This window comes from Erpetoichthys calabaricus, chromosome 1 (genome assembly GCF_900747795.2).
Source record: "Erpetoichthys calabaricus chromosome 1, fErpCal1.3, whole genome shotgun sequence".
NCBI lineage: Eukaryota > Metazoa > Chordata > Cladistia > Polypteriformes > Polypteridae > Erpetoichthys > Erpetoichthys calabaricus.
The window spans coordinates 239,728,670-239,747,618 of record NC_041394.2 but is presented as its reverse complement, the minus strand read 5'-3'; the positions used below and the strand labels follow the sequence as shown (position 1 = coordinate 239,747,618).

Genomic DNA, 18,949 nt, shown 5'->3' with positions numbered 1-18,949 from the left:
GTATAAATTAATAAACAAATGAAACAGATTAAATTAATATTATATCTGCCTTGCTTAAGAAACAAAATTAGTGAAATCCTTGCAGTTTCATACTATTTGTTTTGCTAAGGAAGATATTAGGGAGATTCATTTTTATACTGAAAATTTTAAATACTTATAAAACCAGTATTATAAATATTAAATCAGTTTCTACATTAATTACTATTCATGTGTAGCACATCTGTAACTTTGTATTTTTTTTTTTTGTTGAACTTTTCATTTAACCTTTGGCATGGACAAAATAGTTCAGAATAGAAAATTCATCCTGTAAATTTTAAAATGACATTAATGGACAAAGCAGATACTGCAAATCCAGTTTACTACGTACAAGCATAGTTATATAAAATGAAGAACTTACACAAGCATAGTCTTTCTTGTCTTTGTAAATTTCAGTTCCTTCAATATTAGCCAGAACTTCACACCTTGGGCTGTGGGAAATCAAACATTATTGAGACTGACTGCAAAATATAATGCAAGATTGCAAAAGTAGCATTTTGAAAGTTAGGCATATTTTATTTAAGTAATAAGAACTTCATTAATGATGACAATTCTTCCAGAATGTGTTGCTCAGCTGCAGCTCTTACTGGTCACAGTGTCTGGGATTTCATGCAGTAAATTACCTGACCAACTTGATTGTTTAGAAAATATGTAATTTCTGCTAGGTAAATATGTAGGATATGAACATGGGCACGTGATGCAGCATATCACACACATGCTTTTAATATTCCCAGTAATTAATATGGTACAACAGTAACAATGCCTACGCTTTAGGGTGCATGGGTCAGACATGTTTTCAGCGTTGTCTTATGGAGTAACATTTTGAGATGGGAGAGGACTGGGATGATGGGTAATGATGTTAGGGGAGTGGGTGATGGGCACAACTGGTGTGCAGGTAATGAAGTAAATTCATAGAGGCACTCCATTATGTGATGAGATCCTGGGTGACTTAGTTTCAACTAAATGTGATAAGTTAAGATGGGTAAAGAAATTTTGGAATTCCTACCAAATGGGATTTTCCATCCATCCATTTTCTTAACCTGCATATCCAGGGCATGGTTGCAGGTAAGCTGGAGCCTATCCTAGCAAGCATACATATGGTGTAAGGCAAGAACAATCTTAACTGGGTGCTATGGTTTTGGAAAACTGAGCCACATATTCCCAAAACAGAAACTAAACTCAATTCATACTGAAAGACAGGTCATTCCTCTTAGCTTGGACTTAAAATGATTATTTTCACTAATCAGAGTGTGGTCTGCAGAAGTAGTAGTTGAGTGTAAGTAGTATAGAACCAGACAGATATCTGTTCAGCATGGTTGTGAATGCTGTCAGCCTCAAATGTGTTTTGTGTATAATACACTGTTAAGGTATCATAATGCTGTTGCTTACACTTTGCATACTTGTGAACCGCTTTCTGCTCCTCCTAATCAGAAATGCACTTTCAGCCAGTAGATTTAAATCATCCTGAAGAAGGCTCATCTGACTTGACCTTCCTCTTAAATATCTCAGTTTTATATACACTAGTGATACTTTTTATGAGTGAAAAATGACAGCTACTTTGAAAAGAGGACGTTACAGCTTCAACAAAAACATATTTAAATAAAGTGTTACTGATACGTTAACTCACAAAACAAATAATTAAACCTTTGGGATGTTGTGTGGAGAAAGGGAGTTTTATAGTTTTAAATATAAACATACATATTTTCATTGGTCACAAGTATAGAAATGTATACTTACTATTGTGTTCGAAATAAAACTGTGATGAGTTCAATTCCTAGTGCCACTGCCAACCCAATATCAAGACCAAGAAGGACTGAAGCAATAAAAGAGACAATCCAGACCACCTGTGAAGAAAACCACATAATGAAATAGATAGTATTACCCTGATGCATTTTCAGTAGCCAATAGCTGTAGTACTGTAATCTTTAAAATATTAAATTAATTCTCATTATTTTTAATTCAGTTTGATCAATAAAGGACATTCTTAATATAAAATGGTTATAAAAGATGATTATTGAATAAATTAATAATACAAGGAAGGTAAAATATGAAGAGAAAAAAACTAGCAAAGGGTATAAACAAAAATAAACAGTGTGTCAGCAGAAATAAATAGTTCATCTTGACCTACCTAAACAATAATTAGTCTGTATCAGGCAGAATACCTCTCAGTTTCTTATCAAATGTACTCCAAAATCCTCCTTTCTTTACTTTCCTCACCTCTTCACTCTGGATTTTCCTCCTCCCACTGGTTCATCCCTTGACTGTACTCCTTAATGCCAAGTTCAACAGACTGCTAAACAATGGTTGGCTTTGTATTGTGTTCATATGCATAGGAATTTTCAGAGACACCACTTCTGATGTTTTCTCTTTCAATCTAGTTTTTTCACATACATTTTCAGCAAGCAATTTGAGAGAATTTTCTGTTTTGACACAACTTCTATTTTCACACAGAAGCAATAAAATATATGAACTATTATTTTAAAGGAAACTAAACTCATTAGATATGTATCACACCACAAAAATGACATTTCTGGCTGCATTGGCTGTTATTTTATATTACTAGATAAGGGGTCTAGTTACATTACAACCTGGGTAATCTATCTTGGTAACATTGTCTCACTACCAATTTGAAGGGTTTCCTACTAGAAAACTCTTAGTTCCTCTCCATCCTATACCAAATAAACACAGTAATATACCTGCAGACCATCTCCTGTGTCAACCCCAGTAACTGCTTCCTGTTTCTCATTAAATATGTAAAAGACATGGGGCCATATACCTAGCGTTCCCACTGGTTGCCTAAGGTGTGACTGCATTCCCGAGCTGCAACTATAACTTGAAGGACCACCTGTCCAACATACTGGGTACATAAAGTGACAGTAATGACCCCATAAACCTATAAGCTTATTATTAGCATAGATTAGCCTGAAATGAAAAAGCTGCTAATGTGCCTCTCAGATCATATTTGAAAATCGGTAATTAATACAGGTCTTTTAGTCATGTTATTATTTAATGAAAATTGATAAAGACTTGTTGTTGTCCTTAATTGATGATTCAATCTGGTTTTGCAACTTTTTAATGTATAATGAACCTTTTAACTTTTAGATCTGATTGCAAAATCACTAAATCCAAAATGACTGAGCTATCGATCGTCAACATCTACTCTGTTTTGTGAGAGTTTTACTGGGTAGGAAAAGAAGTGTCTGTGATCTCTCATACATATCAATCAGATACTGCATATGTTCTATATGCCTGCTTGCTACTGCTACTGTACATTATTAAGGTTGCACCTTGCAGCATGCTTCAATGTATGTGTTTGTGTAGAGCGAGCTCTGTATGAGTGGATGTATTTGAAATGTCTGTGCACTAAAGAGAACATCAGCACGGATAAATTCATTTGCATTAAATTAATTTGCCTGTTGCCAGCAATGAGCACATCTCACAACAGTTAGTAGCATTCACACCATAACAATAAATTCTGAAATAGGTTTTTCCAAATTAACGCACCCACTACTTCGGGTCTATGTCCCGGGTAATTGTTTGGAATTAGCAGACACCTTTGCAATATACAGAATGACTCTAGAATCAGCTTACCTTATTCCTGTTAGGAGCTTGACTACTAGTAAGGACAAAACAGATTAATTTTGCTACATACTTACACAGTCAGGTTTGTCTTTCCGGTATAGATAGGGGACCTCCCTCAATTGCATTAACATTCCCTTCAAATTAATGACAATCAATGAAGCCAGAACAGACTGTGGAAAAAAAATGTTAGTCAGGTTAAGTACTTCATAGAAAAAAAATCAAATAAGCTAATGATGACCTTATGATGAAATTGATCATGTTGAACAATAACTTTATTTTTATACAAAACTCACATTATTGAATTATTGCCTATTGCCAGAGGAGAGAGAGAGGTTGGGATGACAAATTCTATTTCCTTTAGTCTTCCTTCACAGATATCAACATAAAAAAATGAAGCTACCATAGTCTTCACTCAAACCAAATGCAGTGATTACATTTAAGTTCACCACATTCATCTACATACAAGGTCTATCTGTCAGATAAATAATTACCTTACAAAGCTATAAGCACTCACACTCCAAAATACCTGTCTGAACTGCTTAACCAGTTATAAATCTCAGAAAAAAAATGTTCTTAGGCAAGGGATTCCCAAACTTGGTCCTGGGGATCCACTGTGGCTGCAGGTTTTTGTTCCAACCAGATTCATAATCAGGGACAACGCCTGATAACACTGAGCTCATTTAATTAGCTGGTATTTTTTTCTCTTCTCTTATTCTACATTCAGAAAAGCACCGACGCAAGATTTTTATATTTATAAGATATTTAGAAATATTTCTATTTTTGCTATAGATTTAAATGCTTAACTCTCTTTTGGTGATTTCATTATATTTCACCCTTTCTCTGTGCATTTTGCTCCCTTCAATTGTGTCTTAATAATGACAATTAAAAACTAGCAGAGCAGACACACAGGCAAACAACACTGAATAATCAAAGGCGGCAACTACTTTAGTTTCAGCCCCACTAATTAGTAAATAATGAATTAATTAAACAATTAGTTATTTTATTATTAATTAAACACCTGAAAAGTAGAATGAAAATCAAGAAGAAAATGTTAAAAAGAAAGAAAAATACATTTTTCACATATACCTGTTTAGTACATTTTAATAATTTGTTTTTAACCAAACTTAGTTTTCTAATTTCTATATTGTTCCCAAAACACAGAATCTGGGAAATAACACATCACTTAATTAGCCCAGGAGTCCAATTAAAAACAGAAGCTGGTGGGAACAAAAACCTGCAGCCACTGTGAGTCCCCAGGACCAGGTTTGGGAATCCTTGTCTTAAACCAACCTTGTCCTACGACATTTTCAGAGAACTGTCTTCTAATTTTGTAGCTCTTGATCTATGGTACTCTTACAAAATTCAATTTGTGACACTGCATTAACTGTGGGCTGTAGGCCCACCTCTTTAATTTTGGTTCTCCCATCATTACCTATCTAAATAGATATGTTTAAACCCATGCTACAGCTAAATGAATTGTCTTGTCTGGTTCTGTGGAGCAGTGTTGTCTCATTGTTATATCAGTTCCTTTCCAAGCTCTTCCTAATGCTTGTCAATAATGAACTCTTTTTGTGATTTGATGTACGTTTTTTTTATGTGTTATTGCAATCCTATGTCCTCTTTATACAGTAATCTAAATTTGCCCTATATTGCACATTGGACATGGTGTAAATGATGCTGTATAAAATAAAGATCGATTGGTGATATGTCATTGCTCAAAGTAGAAAATAGCAAAGAATATAACACATCAACCATCCTTGGCATCCCTAAAGAGCAACCTTCTGGCATTAAGTAAATATACAGCGAACCTAAGACTTCTGGCCACCTAGCCTCAACTTCAGCATAATAATACATAGATAAAATCATCTAGGTAAGTTTAAAAGACTGCAGTGTTGTAAGTTACAAAGTGAAAATGTATTACTGCACAGCCATAATATATGCACTTGTCCCATTATTATGCTGTTGTATTTGGACAAATAATAAACAAATTGCATTTATACTTTTTATAATTGTTTCACTGAATTATATGGATAAGACATTGTTCATATACCATTGTTTACGTCCAATTTTAAAATTAAGAATATAAATAATTTAAAGAAGTCATACCTTTTGCAGTGGATAAAGAAGAAATCCAATCCATAATATGACAATCATTGACATTAATGCAGAAATCAGTCCTGCAAGCTAAAAAAAATCAAAATGTATATGTTTTGTAAAGTTTCTTAGTCTTTAACGGATTATTGTGACTTATCCAATATTTTTTATAATTAACTTTGATTTATCATTTCAAAGAAATACTCTAAATGCAGCTAATTTTGTCTAGTAATAAAATGACACATCATCAAATCAAAAGCAGAAACCACCACAACTGATGTGATGATAGCTCATCACAGAGAAAAGCAGGTACCTCATTTATAATTTGTCGAAAAATAAGTGGCCAATTGCACCAAAATCTGACATCATTTGTAATTAGTCAACAATGTTGCTTACTGACCTTAATCTCTTTATGTAGCTTGAATTTACATTTCTCTGTGTGCTGCATGAGTACTGTAATATCACTGCCAATCTCAGTTGTATATAATCTGTGCATTGTCCTCATTTGTTTATTTAACTTTAATAATTTTGTGCCATTGTTTTTCTCCTTCACTAGTGTTCAGCATGAATCAGATAATGATGAATAATAGGGTAGTTTAAAATTTAGAAAGAACACTTGCAACTACATCCATCTATCTATTTACTGAGCCCACTTATTCAAGTTTTAGAACTTTAGATTTTACACATCTTAATTATTGATTACGATTCTAATTACCTGTGTTTTACCTCCTGTACTCTCCTGCACAGCACTTCTTGAGAGTGATGTACTTGCAGCAAAGCCTTTGAAAGAACCACAGAACATGTTGCTAAGTCCAAAGGCTATTAACTCCTGCAATTGATTAGATAATATCTTGTATTAAAATAGTGGAATGACAGTCCACACATACAATGACAGAATGAAAATGTAATGTTGCAAATACTGAGCTATTTGAAAAGTTCAGCTGCTTTACTTTGCCATTGGTTCTACATAGTGACTCATGATTACTGACTCCACTATAATTCAGGAGTGTTTTTTATTTTTTGTTACGAAGAAGAAGACAAGTAAGAGAAAAAAGACAAAGGTTTCAGGTTAGATAGGAGAGTTTACTAGTAACTTGCCAATAATTGTAAAAGTTTTAGAAACATTAGTATAAAAGTTAATCTTAGGTTGAATAAAGACATTGACCCAAAAAAAATGTGTTCAGTTTATCAGTATAATGCATTTTTCAATACAAAATACATTGTTTATAAATGGCTATGCATTCCAGGAATGCTTTGAGTTCAGAACACATTATCAAAACCAATTTAATTAAGCTGAAACACTGTTTTACACCTAGCAGACTGCGTCCATCAGTTTCTTTAATATTATTCTCAGTGTAGTGCTTTGAAAGGATCACAGTTTTCAAGTCGCATTGTCAGTAAATACTTTAATTTCATCTGAAATTTTGTAATACTGTTAACACCTTATAGATTTGTTCACCTGGTCATCTACCCATCCAGCTACAATAAACTTCATGTTTAAATTAATGAACTAAAATTCCAAAAATAATTTTACTATAAATGTCTCCTACAGTTCTGTACATAAATAAATTCATATCTAAGTTTGACATCTAAAATTTATTAATCACAAGCATTTTCTCAGTTAACTAAAACCTGAACATTCAGTCTTGGCATTAAGTTTCAAACTAGGCATTAAAGGGCTTACTTTTGATTGGGCTTGTAAAAATTGTATACTGAATGCAAATTTACTTGCTTTGTAAAGTGTAATAGGACTCAATGTTTGTTAAAGACACCTTGAGAAAATTAGAGACCAGAGTGAAAAAGAGAAGATGGACAATAGCAAATAGGAGTCAGCAGGTATGTATTCATTTGAACAGGCATGTCAAAATACTTTTAAAGACAAAGAACCATACATCAAAACCAGAAACACAAAACCAAAAGCCACAGTTAAGATACAAAAGCAAAAATTCATCATATTAAAATATTTTCAAAAGAATTTTTTAGCTTCCATTTTTCTATAGAGAAAATTTTGTAAAGAGTAGCAGATCCAAAATCTTGGATGTTTAGTACAATATGCTGCCATCTTATATAGGCTATACCTAGTGACACACTATGTCACATGACCCTCAATGGCATAGCAACTGTAAAGAACATCTCTGTAGCCATGCCAACATTATAAATGGCAGTGTAATAAAAAATGGCATTGCTAGAATAGTGCTACAAGTTATTAAAAGCAAGCAAGTTCCCGGGAAGGTAAAAAAGCCAAGTTCATAACAATATCATGCAATATAATGAATAATACATGAAAAAGACTTGCTCTGTTTATCACATTAAAAATGCATGTGCTGCGTTTTTGACAAATACATAAAATATTCTTATTGTGTGGATACTTGACTTTTACTTTTTACACTTTCAGGAAATGTTAGATTTACATTACGTTCTACACATATTCCTTACAAGCTGATGGTGTGTTTTATTTACATTGCAACATTTCTAACTATAATTCCATATTCATCAGTTCCCAATATTTTCTTGATCCCTCCACCCATATCTGGTATCCATTTTCAGTCTCTGACTATTTTATGTTACCACATGCATATTATTATTTTGAACTGCTTGCTTTAATCCTTCAGAACTCATTTTTGGTCTACTAATTTGGTTACTCGGCAAATCAACCCACCCAATCTTACCTGATTGCCATCTATGACATAATCATGTTTAATAGAATATACTTTTGCTACAGAAAATGCAATGGCAAAACCAACAATAGCCATGGAGAATGCATCCATCACAGAATTCTTCAAAACCTCAAAATCAGGTGCAACTGGTGCTTGATATCTGATACCAAAAGAAGATGACACATTACTGATTAAAATATTGCCACAGAGACAAATACTATGGCCGATCTACACACACTACTTACCCCTCTACTACTGTACCAACAACGTCAACATTATAAATGTTTTCAAAGTCACATGCGTATGACACACCACAGGCTATTATGGTCTGCAACAAAAAAATATCAGCCATATTTACAGTACAGTATTTATTATGTTTAATGCACTTTTTGAAAACGTTAATATTTTGCAGTTTTTTAGTAGCTAATAATACTGATGTCTGCTTAGTTATGAGTTTTATCAGAATAATTTCTAAGATTTTGTTTTATAGTTGCATTATGACCTATCCAGTATACTGCAAAGAGTAAAGACTTAAGTGTAGGGACTTTTTTGCCTTATATACAGTATGCATTAAATTCTTAATGGTGAACAAACATTCAGTACATTCAGTAACGTTTCTATGTATGTTTATGAGTTGTTTCCAAAAAACCTATGTCAAGTTAGTGTTGTGTCTGTACTCCCTATCCATTTAAAAACAATTTTGATTACATTATAATGGAATGAGTAGTCAAGAAATATAAATATTGTAAGTATGCAAAGTATATTAATCAATGTTGATGTTCCAACCACAAATTCACATTTCTGGTCCACTTAGCTTTTTTACATCTAAATATTGTGCCTTACCAAATAAACTAAAGCATTAATATTCAAAAAATTCACTAAGAATTCTTTTCAACTGAAACAAGATGACAAGGTTCGTTACCTAGAATGTAATAATTAATACTCAGTAATTATCCACGTGTTGCTTTGCAGTGTGAATTTTGTCTTCAAACCATTGGAAAGGGGTTTGTCAAACTGTTGCTCAAATATAAATTTCTCTTCTCATTCAAGATTATTCTATACTTAACCAAGGCAAACCAGTGACATTCCAGTCCCTCAAGACTATCATCAAATAAGCAGACCAAAGCAGTACAATTGTGACTGAGCACCATCTTTTATTTTTCTGAAACATCAAAATTCCTCACTGACACCATTGCATGCCAGGAATGCTGAAAATGTAGCATTTTGTAGAATTTTTTATGTAGCATAAAGTTGTATCCCCCATTTATCTTTTACTATTGATAAGGAAGACCCACCTTATGTTCATTTACTCATAGGATAAAGCAGATATTACAATTTCCCAATCTTTGCAAATCCAACAATTGTTTATGTGCATGTTTTATTCATATTTTTTCCCTATTGCAAAAATATCTGCTTTTCTACCCACCAGATTAGACTAACTGGGAGGTCAGATTTGTTTGCTTTGGTATTTGACCTGAAGAAACTTTGTCTCTTAAAAATTAGTCTGATAATTTTCACAATTAAAATTAAAAATCTTTTTTTCCTCACCATTATCACTTCAATCGGTATAGGAACTGGCAGCTTAGCTTTGTAACGATCATTGAGTTCCTTCACAACAAATACAACAATCATAATAATGATGGACGTAACAAGATCTGCTATGTTTGTTTTGTGAAGTTGGGTGAAAATATCTCTCAGAACCTGAAAAAAAACAGAAAAAAGTAGTAAGTTTTGTTTTTATTTTACTTAATAATTTGTATTTACATCTGTGCCATTATTACTTTATTAAAATTATGCTTACACCATACAGGATAAAGCCATTACACTACATGCTTCTTCTTATCCTGCATGAAAGTTTGTTTTTTATTTTTATTTTTTTACCCACAGTCCCTGTGCATTGGTTTCTCACAGGTTATTGACTGCAAATCAAGCATACAAGAAGATTTAGAACCCATGCCAGTATAATGCCTGAATTAATAAACTTTACTTAAAATCATTTGATACTATAATTAATTTATTTTTTTGGGAAAGGAAATGACTTTACCAAGAGAAGTTTACAAGATCAAAGCTGTCAAAAAATCAGTTTCCTTTATATGAAAACATTTTACAAGAAGAGTGCTTACTACATATCTGGTTGTTGGGGGGCAGTGCTTCTTTCATATTTTCATTATGTTATGTGCAAATTCTTATTGTTAGGTTCTTATTAAAATCGGAGAAGTGATAACATACTGCATTATCTTAATTGAAACACACTGAATGATTTTATCTTTATCAATAAAATTCTCAATATATAGCAATGGTATGTACTGTATTTGGGGTGATATAAAATGCCTTTTTCCACCTATGTGAATCCACTTTCATATGCATGGGCAAAATTACCTAATTTTGATGTCTATGCAGGAGGAACCGCTTTTCTAAATTTTGTGAACTAAGCTGTGCATGTACTACGAATGGCACACAAACAGCAGACCAAGTCACATAACTCCAAAGAGAGATGCACATATGTGAACAGTACAGCAACCACACACTCAAGAACATATGTGAAAGGACAACTATCTACATGTAGACATGCACAATTCAAGTTTGTGGGAGTATGTGGGAGCCCTACGGATTAACGTTTCCATCTATTTACGATGAAAATCTTTTTAAGGTAAACTGTAAACCAATTACTATATGTCTTACCATTTAATGCCATTCATTGTCAGTCTTTTTCTCACATTATTAGTATATGAATACTTACATGTTTATGTATCAGTTTAGCTAGTGCCCAAGAGATATGCGAGTTACAAGTATTTAATTTCTGACTTTTGTTGAACAACTGCAAAACTAACCACAATCTGTTATGGCTCTTTTTGGTTAAAAATCTTTAACCATTAAATTAAATTAAAACCATAGCTTTTGGTTGTTTAAAAATTTAACATTTGCCCATGCGTAGGAGGAGCAGTTTCAATAATTTTTCTGAAATACTGAGGATTTTTACATTGCTAGAGCTTGATTTTGTGGAATATTCAATCGAAAAAAACTTTTAAACGATACTCAGTAAAAATTGCCATGATTTTTCTGTAACCAGCACTTTTTTCTCCTGTCTCACTGGGATGTGAGAAAGGAATTGTTTTTCTGACATATTGGTAATTTTGTCTGTCTACAGGAATCATTTAATGATGCCCTGAATTTTAATGTTCATCTCACTATGTGGGGCTGAGGCCTAAACTGAACTCTCATTGCACACCACTGTATGTATTTCATAGATTTATGTTTTAACACAAAATTAAAAAAATATTTAAAATCTAAATAAGTGCTCAAGACTGTTTGCACTTCTATTATTAATATCAAGCACATCTAGTTTAAAGTTTATGCTTGTCTTCTTTTTATTCTCCAGAATTATTTTACATGAAGACAAATTTATTGCCATAAACATGGCCAAAAAGCCTCAAAAATATGGAAGCTCAATGTTTAAATATGCTGACAACCTGAGCATCACTGATAGCATTATCACATGGTGTCCTTCTTTAAAAGGCAGAAGAAATATAGACAGAGATCAAAGAACATACTGTATCTTCATGTACTTTTCCTCTAGATTACTTGAGCATGATGCTTTGTAATTATTATCAGTCATGTTTAAGTTGTATTGTGAATAATCAGGATGATAGTTCTAACAATGAAGGATTCTTCTTGAGGAACACATATTGGACGCACCTCAAATTTAAATGCAACCCTTAAGTCTGAAGACCGGTCTGAATGTGGGGTGATAAATTCATTTACTTTATAAGTTATTAAGCAGGTGCCACAAACCATGTATTATACTTTTCCCACTAAATATATAGTAGCTCTCTTTAACACTGAGAGTCATATCAGGATATTGAACAGACAGAAAAAATCACCTTTGAAAAGTCCTCAAGGGCTGAGTAACCTTTTTATAAGCAATGTTATTTAGAAGAGGATGATCACTTCACCTTAGCCTTTGAGAAGTCAGTAAGGAATAAAAGCACCATCTAACAGAGACTGTAGCTTGCTGTTTAAATAATGGAAAAATGAGCCCTTATGGGCTTGTGTGTGCTCATTTTAATTTAAGCCATCTTTTAATATCAACAACATAATTACTGTTTCTTTTATGTTATCTTGCTCTGTCTTTATTGGCAAATTAACTGTTACCATTAAGAATGATCTGGTATGAACTTGTTGAATTATTGTGCATTCATTGCCTCTTGAATAAGATGTACAGTATCAGTAGTCCACAACTGGGTTTTCCAGGATTGCTCAATGTGCAGACTTTCTTCACAATAAATTTCGTAAAAAGGGGCTAGGCTAACTATGTTAATCTTATTTTATCTATCTAGTGCAAAACACCCTTTTGGTGTCTGCATTATTTTAGGTGCTTCATATAACAAAGTTTCATCCATTTAATTGACACGATTATTTTGACATTATTGTGCAGCCCTTGATGCAATGTCAGGGCACTCAAGCTCATATGAAGTGGTTAAACAGTCAACAATAAACCTAACATCTAAATTATTTATAATGCGGTAGTAGTCTGTAATGTACACGGAAATCTGACACAAACACAGGGGGAGCTTGCAGATACGACCAAGACCATACTCAGGTCACTAAGCAGCACTGTTTGACCTTCAGGCCATTTCAGATTACATCAGATCTCCTGATGTTTTCTCCTAAAATTGTGTAAACATTCAAAGCATCCTTTGTTCCTTTAACCACCTTCTTGTTTATCTGACAATAAAGCAGCTGCCCCTCTGTAGTCCTCCCTGTGTGTTTTCTTGGTAAAAGTAAAAAAAACTGAGCGAGGGAAACGTTTTAGGCAAGAGAAGAAGACTTAACTTAAGAAAAAAATGCTTCCTGCTATTAAAAGACACGGCTGAAATACAGGTCTTGACATCATTACTTAGAAGGTTTTCTATCCTTCTTGTCCAGGTGAGGGCTATACAGTGCTGGTGTATGAAAGTGCCCTTCAAAAGAAGACAATCATTGCCACACTCACTCACACTAAGTCGATTTAGAGTCACCGGTTAGTTAATATGCATGTCTTAGGGCTGTGAGAAGAATAACGAAGTACCAGAGCCATTCAGTCATGGGCAGAACCATACAAGTTCCAGACTGCCTGCATGTCTGAACGTTTAAGGCAGCAAACCACTGCAACATCATGCTGCTGCTTAGACAATACTGTACCTCTCCTTTCAGTATATTTGAGTGAAAGAAAAGAAAAGAAGCTGCTTAACTAAACAAGCAGTTTGATTAAAGGCAAGAACTGGTGTTTGATAATCAAATCAGAAATAAACAACAGCAGAGCATTTTACAAGGTGCATGATACTTTGTAGTGGAACCATCCCACCCGATACCAAACTTCGATTTCATGTGCATTTTTACAAGGCGCAAAATACACCATGGTGGAGTCTCCTTTCCCTTTGTCTTCAGATTTATTTGTATCTAGCACACTCACTGGATTAGCGAGGTGCATCCCGTTTAGGAATCATGACAATTTGGTCAGCCTATCCACAATGTCTCAGTTTGGGACTTTGAAAATCTGGTCACCCTAGTACAAACAATATGTAATATCATTGTCATATAAAATCCTCACTTGGCACAACCACATTAACATTCTGTAGCATTTACAAATCTTGTTCTGATATGCTTGGTGTCAGAGCCTATCCCAGCAGCCGTGGGTAAAAGGCAGGAAATAACCCAGGGCATCGACACACGCAAACACAGCTACGCTATCACTGACACTGACCAAAAAAACTAACCTGCTCATGTTAGATAACGAGCTAAATAAACCAGACTACCGCCAGTAAAAACCTTTAGCGCACAAGCCCAAATGTGCACCCTCTACACAGGCGGCAAGCGGACACCGACTCGACTCCAGGACGTTACAACTGTGAAGCAGCATTGCCGTGCCGCACGAACTCTCTGCATAGATCCTTCACCTGCACATCCCATACGAAAAAATCACTACTGGACAGACCCACTGGCTTCTTCTTGAATAGTCTTTAGCAGAAATTACTTTGGAAGTGGACCGCCCGGAACGCTGTATGGGCACTTTTAGCCACATAACGACTTTAATAAAGTAATCTCAACATTACTCCTTATTTCACAATCTGATCTGTTTTACACCGAAACCTTACGTAAATAAAAGTACACGCGGTCACTGTGTTGCCATTACCTGTGTATCTATCTTACTGTTAAAAGATGGTAACTCTTATGAATGATTAATGTTTCCGTCTGGAAAAGATATATCGATACTCCCGGAATGCGCGCCAATCAGTTATCAGGTAATCGTTGAAGAGTTAGTGGAGAAAGAAAGAAGGTGGGTTGTGTTTTACCTTTCTGTGCACAGTACAAAGTAAGGGTCGTTTCTTTATGAAATCCAAACGTATGTGTCAGGCAGGAGTTAGTGTTGCTGGAATAAAAAGTACTTAGGCGTGTTATTAAAGTCAAGTTCGTTAGATACGTGGAACGGTAACGGAATAACATACAGTGGTGTGAAAAACTATTTGCCCCCTTCCTGATTTCTTATTCTTTTGCATGTTTGTCACACAAAATGTTTCTGATCATCAAACACATTTAACCATTAGTCAAATATAACACAAGTAAACACAAAATGCAGTTTTTAAATGATGGTTTTTATTATTTAGGGAGAAAAAAAATCCAAACCTACATGGCCCTGTGTGAAAAAGTAATTGCCCCCTTGTTAAAAAATAACCTAACTGTGGTGTATCACACCTGAGTTCAATTTCCGTAGCCACCCCCAGGCCTGATTACTGCCACACCTGTTTCAATCAAGAAATCACTTAAATAGGAGCTGCCTGACACAGAGAAGTAGACCAAAAGCACCTCAAAAGCTAGACATCATGCCAAGATTCAAAGAAATTCAGGAACAAATGAGAACAGAAGTAATTGAGATCTATCAGTCTGGTAAAGGTTATAAAGCCATTTCTAAAGCTTTGGGACTCCAGCGAACCACAGTGAGAGCCATTATCCACAAATGGCAAAAACATGGAACAGTGGTGAACCTTCCCAGGATTGGCCGGCCGACCAAAATTACCCCAAGAGCGCAGAGACGACTCATCCGAGAGGTCACAAAAGACCCCAGGACAACGTCTAAAGAACTGCAGGCCTCACTTGCCTCAATTAAGGTCAGTGTTCACGACTCCACCATAAGAAAGAGACTGGGCAAAAACGGCCTGCATGGCAGATTTCCAAGATGCAAACCACTGTTAAGCAAAAAGAACATTAGGGCTCGTCTCAATTTTGCTAAGAAACATCTCAATGATTGCCAAGACTTTTGGGAAAATACCTTGTGGACTGATGAGTCAAAAGTTGAACTTTTTGGAAGGCAAATGTCCCGTTACATCTGGCGTAAAAGGAACACAGCATTTCAGAAAAAGAACATCATACCAACAGTAAAATATGGTGGTGGTAGTGTGATGGTCTGGGGTTGTTTTGCTGCTTCAGGACCTGGAAGGCTTGCTGTGATAGATGGAACCATGAATTCTACTGTCTACCAAAAAATCCTGAAGGAGAATGTCCGGCCATCTGTTCGTCAACTCAAGCTGAAGCGATCTTGGGTGCTGCAACAGGACAATGACCCAAAACACACCAGCAAATCCACCTCTGAATGGCTGAAGAAAAACAAAATGAAGACTTTGGAGTGGCCTAGTCAAAGTCCTGACCTGAATCCAATTGAGATGCTATGGCATGACCTTAAAAAGGCAGTTCATGCTAGAAAACCCTCAAATAAAGCTGAATTACAACAATTTTGCAAAGATGAGTGGGCCAAAATTCCTCCAGAGCGCTGTATAAGACTCATTGCAAGTTATCGCAAACGCTTGATTGCAGTTATTGCTGCTAAGGGTGGCCCAACCAGTTATTAGGTTCAGGGGGCAATTACTTTTTCACACAGGGCCATGTAGGTTTGGATTTTTTTTTCTCCCTAAATAATAAAAACCACCATTTACAAACTGCATTTTGTGTTTACTTGTGTTATATTTGACTAATGGTTAAATGTGTTTGATGATCAGAAACATTTTGTGTGACAAACATGCAAAAGAATAAGAAATCAGGAAGGGGGCAAATAGTTTTTCACACCACTGTATTTCGTGGAGGAGAAGGGCATTTACTGCATTTGATTGGGTTCCAAATGCCGAAGTGTGCGTAGCACAATATCGGTGGCTTTTTTACGGTGTGCCAACGCTCGAGTGGGCTGAACCCTCTCTAAACTGGCATTATAGCTCTGTGTGAGGGGGGTTGACATTCAATGACCTGGGACTCCACCAGCGAGCCCAAACTGTTACGAAACATAGTTTAAACTATGGAGTTATTATTATTTTGAATTTTAGTGAAATCTGAAACAATAAAAATGGCAACAAAAATAATATATTTTTAAAACCATCTAAAAATACCATTCACCAGGGGAACAGTATGTGGTGGGGGACAGTATTTCTTGTGTATTGTGTATTTTAAAATTAAAAAAAGTGAGCCTCAATTTAGGTTTCATTTAACCACAAGACCATTTTTAAATAAAACATAACTTTCAATTTTACCATTTCTGGCACATTCTAGATGGGTCTTAAAATGATTCTTTTTGAGTAAAGGCTTCTTATATAAGGTCAGAATTGTGCTGAGTTCTTGATATAGTTGACAGGTACAACTCTCCTTTACTTCACTCTCAGTCTTCAGGTCCATCCATCCATCCATTTTCCAACCCGCTGAATCCAAATACAGGGTCACGGGGGTCTGCTGGAGCCAATCCCAGCCAACACAGGGCACAAGGCAGGAACCAATCCTGGGCAGGGTGCCAACCCACCGCAGGACACACACAAACACATCCACACACCAAGCACATACTAGGGCCAATTTAGAATTGCCAATCCACCTAACCTGCATGTCTTTGGACTGTGGGAGGAAACCGGAGTGCCCAGAGGAAACCCATGCAGACACGGGGAGAACATGCAAACTCCACGCAGGGAGGACCCGGGAATCAAACTCAGGTCTCCTAACTGCGAGGCAGCAGCGCTACCACTGCGGCACCATGCCGCCCAGTCTTCAGGTCTCTCAAGATTATTGTTAGGCTCTCTGTTGATTTCTTAGCAGGTCTACATCTTGCTGGGATGGTCAGTCCCTTTCTAGGCAGTGTGTACATAAACTTGTGCAGCTTTCATTTCTTCATTATTGAAATACAGTATACTTTAAGGGATCCAAACACTTTGATACAGTTGTGTAACCTCTTCTTAGTCTATGTGGTTTTATCACTTTTACCACTTCCCTATAGTGTTCTTAAGTGTTCATGTCTAGAATTTTCCATCACATTCACTCACTATATGACAAATGATTGCTCCCCAGACTTAAGTTCTCTCAAGAAAATGTCTTTGATTCCTGTGGTGTACATGCAGCAGGCAACACTAAAGAAATTGCAATGGATTTTTGTTACAAGAATTTCTTTCAATGGTGAAATTTTGAGCATGGAAGTTGAAATAAAAATAAGGCTTTGAACAATATGTCAACAAAAATAATGTATTTTTAAAACGATCTAAAAATATCATTCACCACACTGTGCAACAACATGTTTAATAATGGAAAGATGAATAAGTTGTTTTAATACAAATTATACATTAACAAAGAAGCTATGCTACTTTTTCAGTTTTATTATAACTTTAGTTTTTTATTTATACTGAACACAGTGCTACATATCAAAACTAAATTTAGTATATTGTATATCTGACAGTTTACATTTAAAGAGCAGCATATCCTAGTGCACCAGCAGTAGACCTAAATGGTGCAATTTACCATACTAATATGAACTGTTTTGGCAGCTCAGTTGTGGTGAGCTATGTTTCCTTCCACTCAATGCTCTAAATTCCCCATCTCCCAAATTCCAATGTGAACTCTTAGTCCTTAGAATTGATGTGTCTCTTATCCACAGTAAAGCCTCACTTAGCCGTGTGGCTGGAATTCTAGCCTTCTGTATATTGTGACGGAAGGCCGGGACACCCATTCACCACATCTGCCAGGGGGACAAGGGTGGGAAACCCAGTATCTCCCCCTGGACGCTAGATGGCAGCCTCCCTGGGTTGCAGCGGTGCCTCGGACTCCCCCAGGGCTTCATGGGAGTTGGAGTTCTGTGCAGCTCTGTGGGGTTTCGCAGGCGCCGCCAGGGGGTGCTGCAGCAGGAGCAGCTGGCCCCTTTTGGGCACTAGTTTCGTGTTACCCGGAAGTACAGCTGGATGTTGCCAATCAACCACCTGGAGCACTTCTTGGTGCCTGATAAAAGGGAGACAGCGACCACCACTCAGGGGCCAGAGTCGGGAGGAGGAGGAGGACTAAGCTTGTGGAGGAGTGGTGGTGGAAGAGAAAGAAAAGTGCTTTTGTGTGTTACTTGTGCTTGGGACTGTGTTGTGTCTGTGGGTACGAGGAAGGCATAGCCCACAGACAAAGAAAATAAAAAGTATTTGTTTAATTTTACACGTGCCTCCCGTGTCCAATCTGTGTTGGGTCAGGCGCTATATAGCGTTATTCTCACAATATTCATAAAAGATTGTTTGTTTCCAAAGTTCAGATTTAAAATTAAGAAG

General features: G+C 35.8%; 1 protein-coding gene across 9 annotated transcripts in view; it reads right to left on the bottom strand.

Annotated features, from left to right (window-relative positions):
- LOC114660381 (chloride anion exchanger-like) overlaps positions 1-18,949 on the bottom strand; it is a 147,365-nt gene that overhangs the window by 112,145 nt on the left and 16,271 nt on the right. For all 9 annotated transcript variants that reach the window (XR_007933628.1, XM_051919791.1, XM_051919790.1 and 6 more), the window contains exons 7-14: positions 9,918-10,070; positions 8,615-8,697; positions 8,382-8,529; positions 6,428-6,541; positions 5,725-5,802; positions 3,693-3,788; positions 1,774-1,880; positions 398-467 (exon numbers count right to left, since the gene is read on the bottom strand). Coding sequence is in view for 8 of the 9 variants with exons in the window: in XM_051919791.1 (XP_051775751.1) it covers positions 398-467; positions 1,774-1,880; positions 3,693-3,788; positions 5,725-5,802; positions 6,428-6,541; positions 8,382-8,529; positions 8,615-8,697; positions 9,918-10,070 (849 nt within the window). In the remaining variant the exon portion in view is untranslated. The remainder of the gene's footprint in view (positions 1-397; positions 468-1,773; positions 1,881-3,692; positions 3,789-5,724; positions 5,803-6,427; positions 6,542-8,381; positions 8,530-8,614; positions 8,698-9,917; positions 10,071-18,949) is intronic.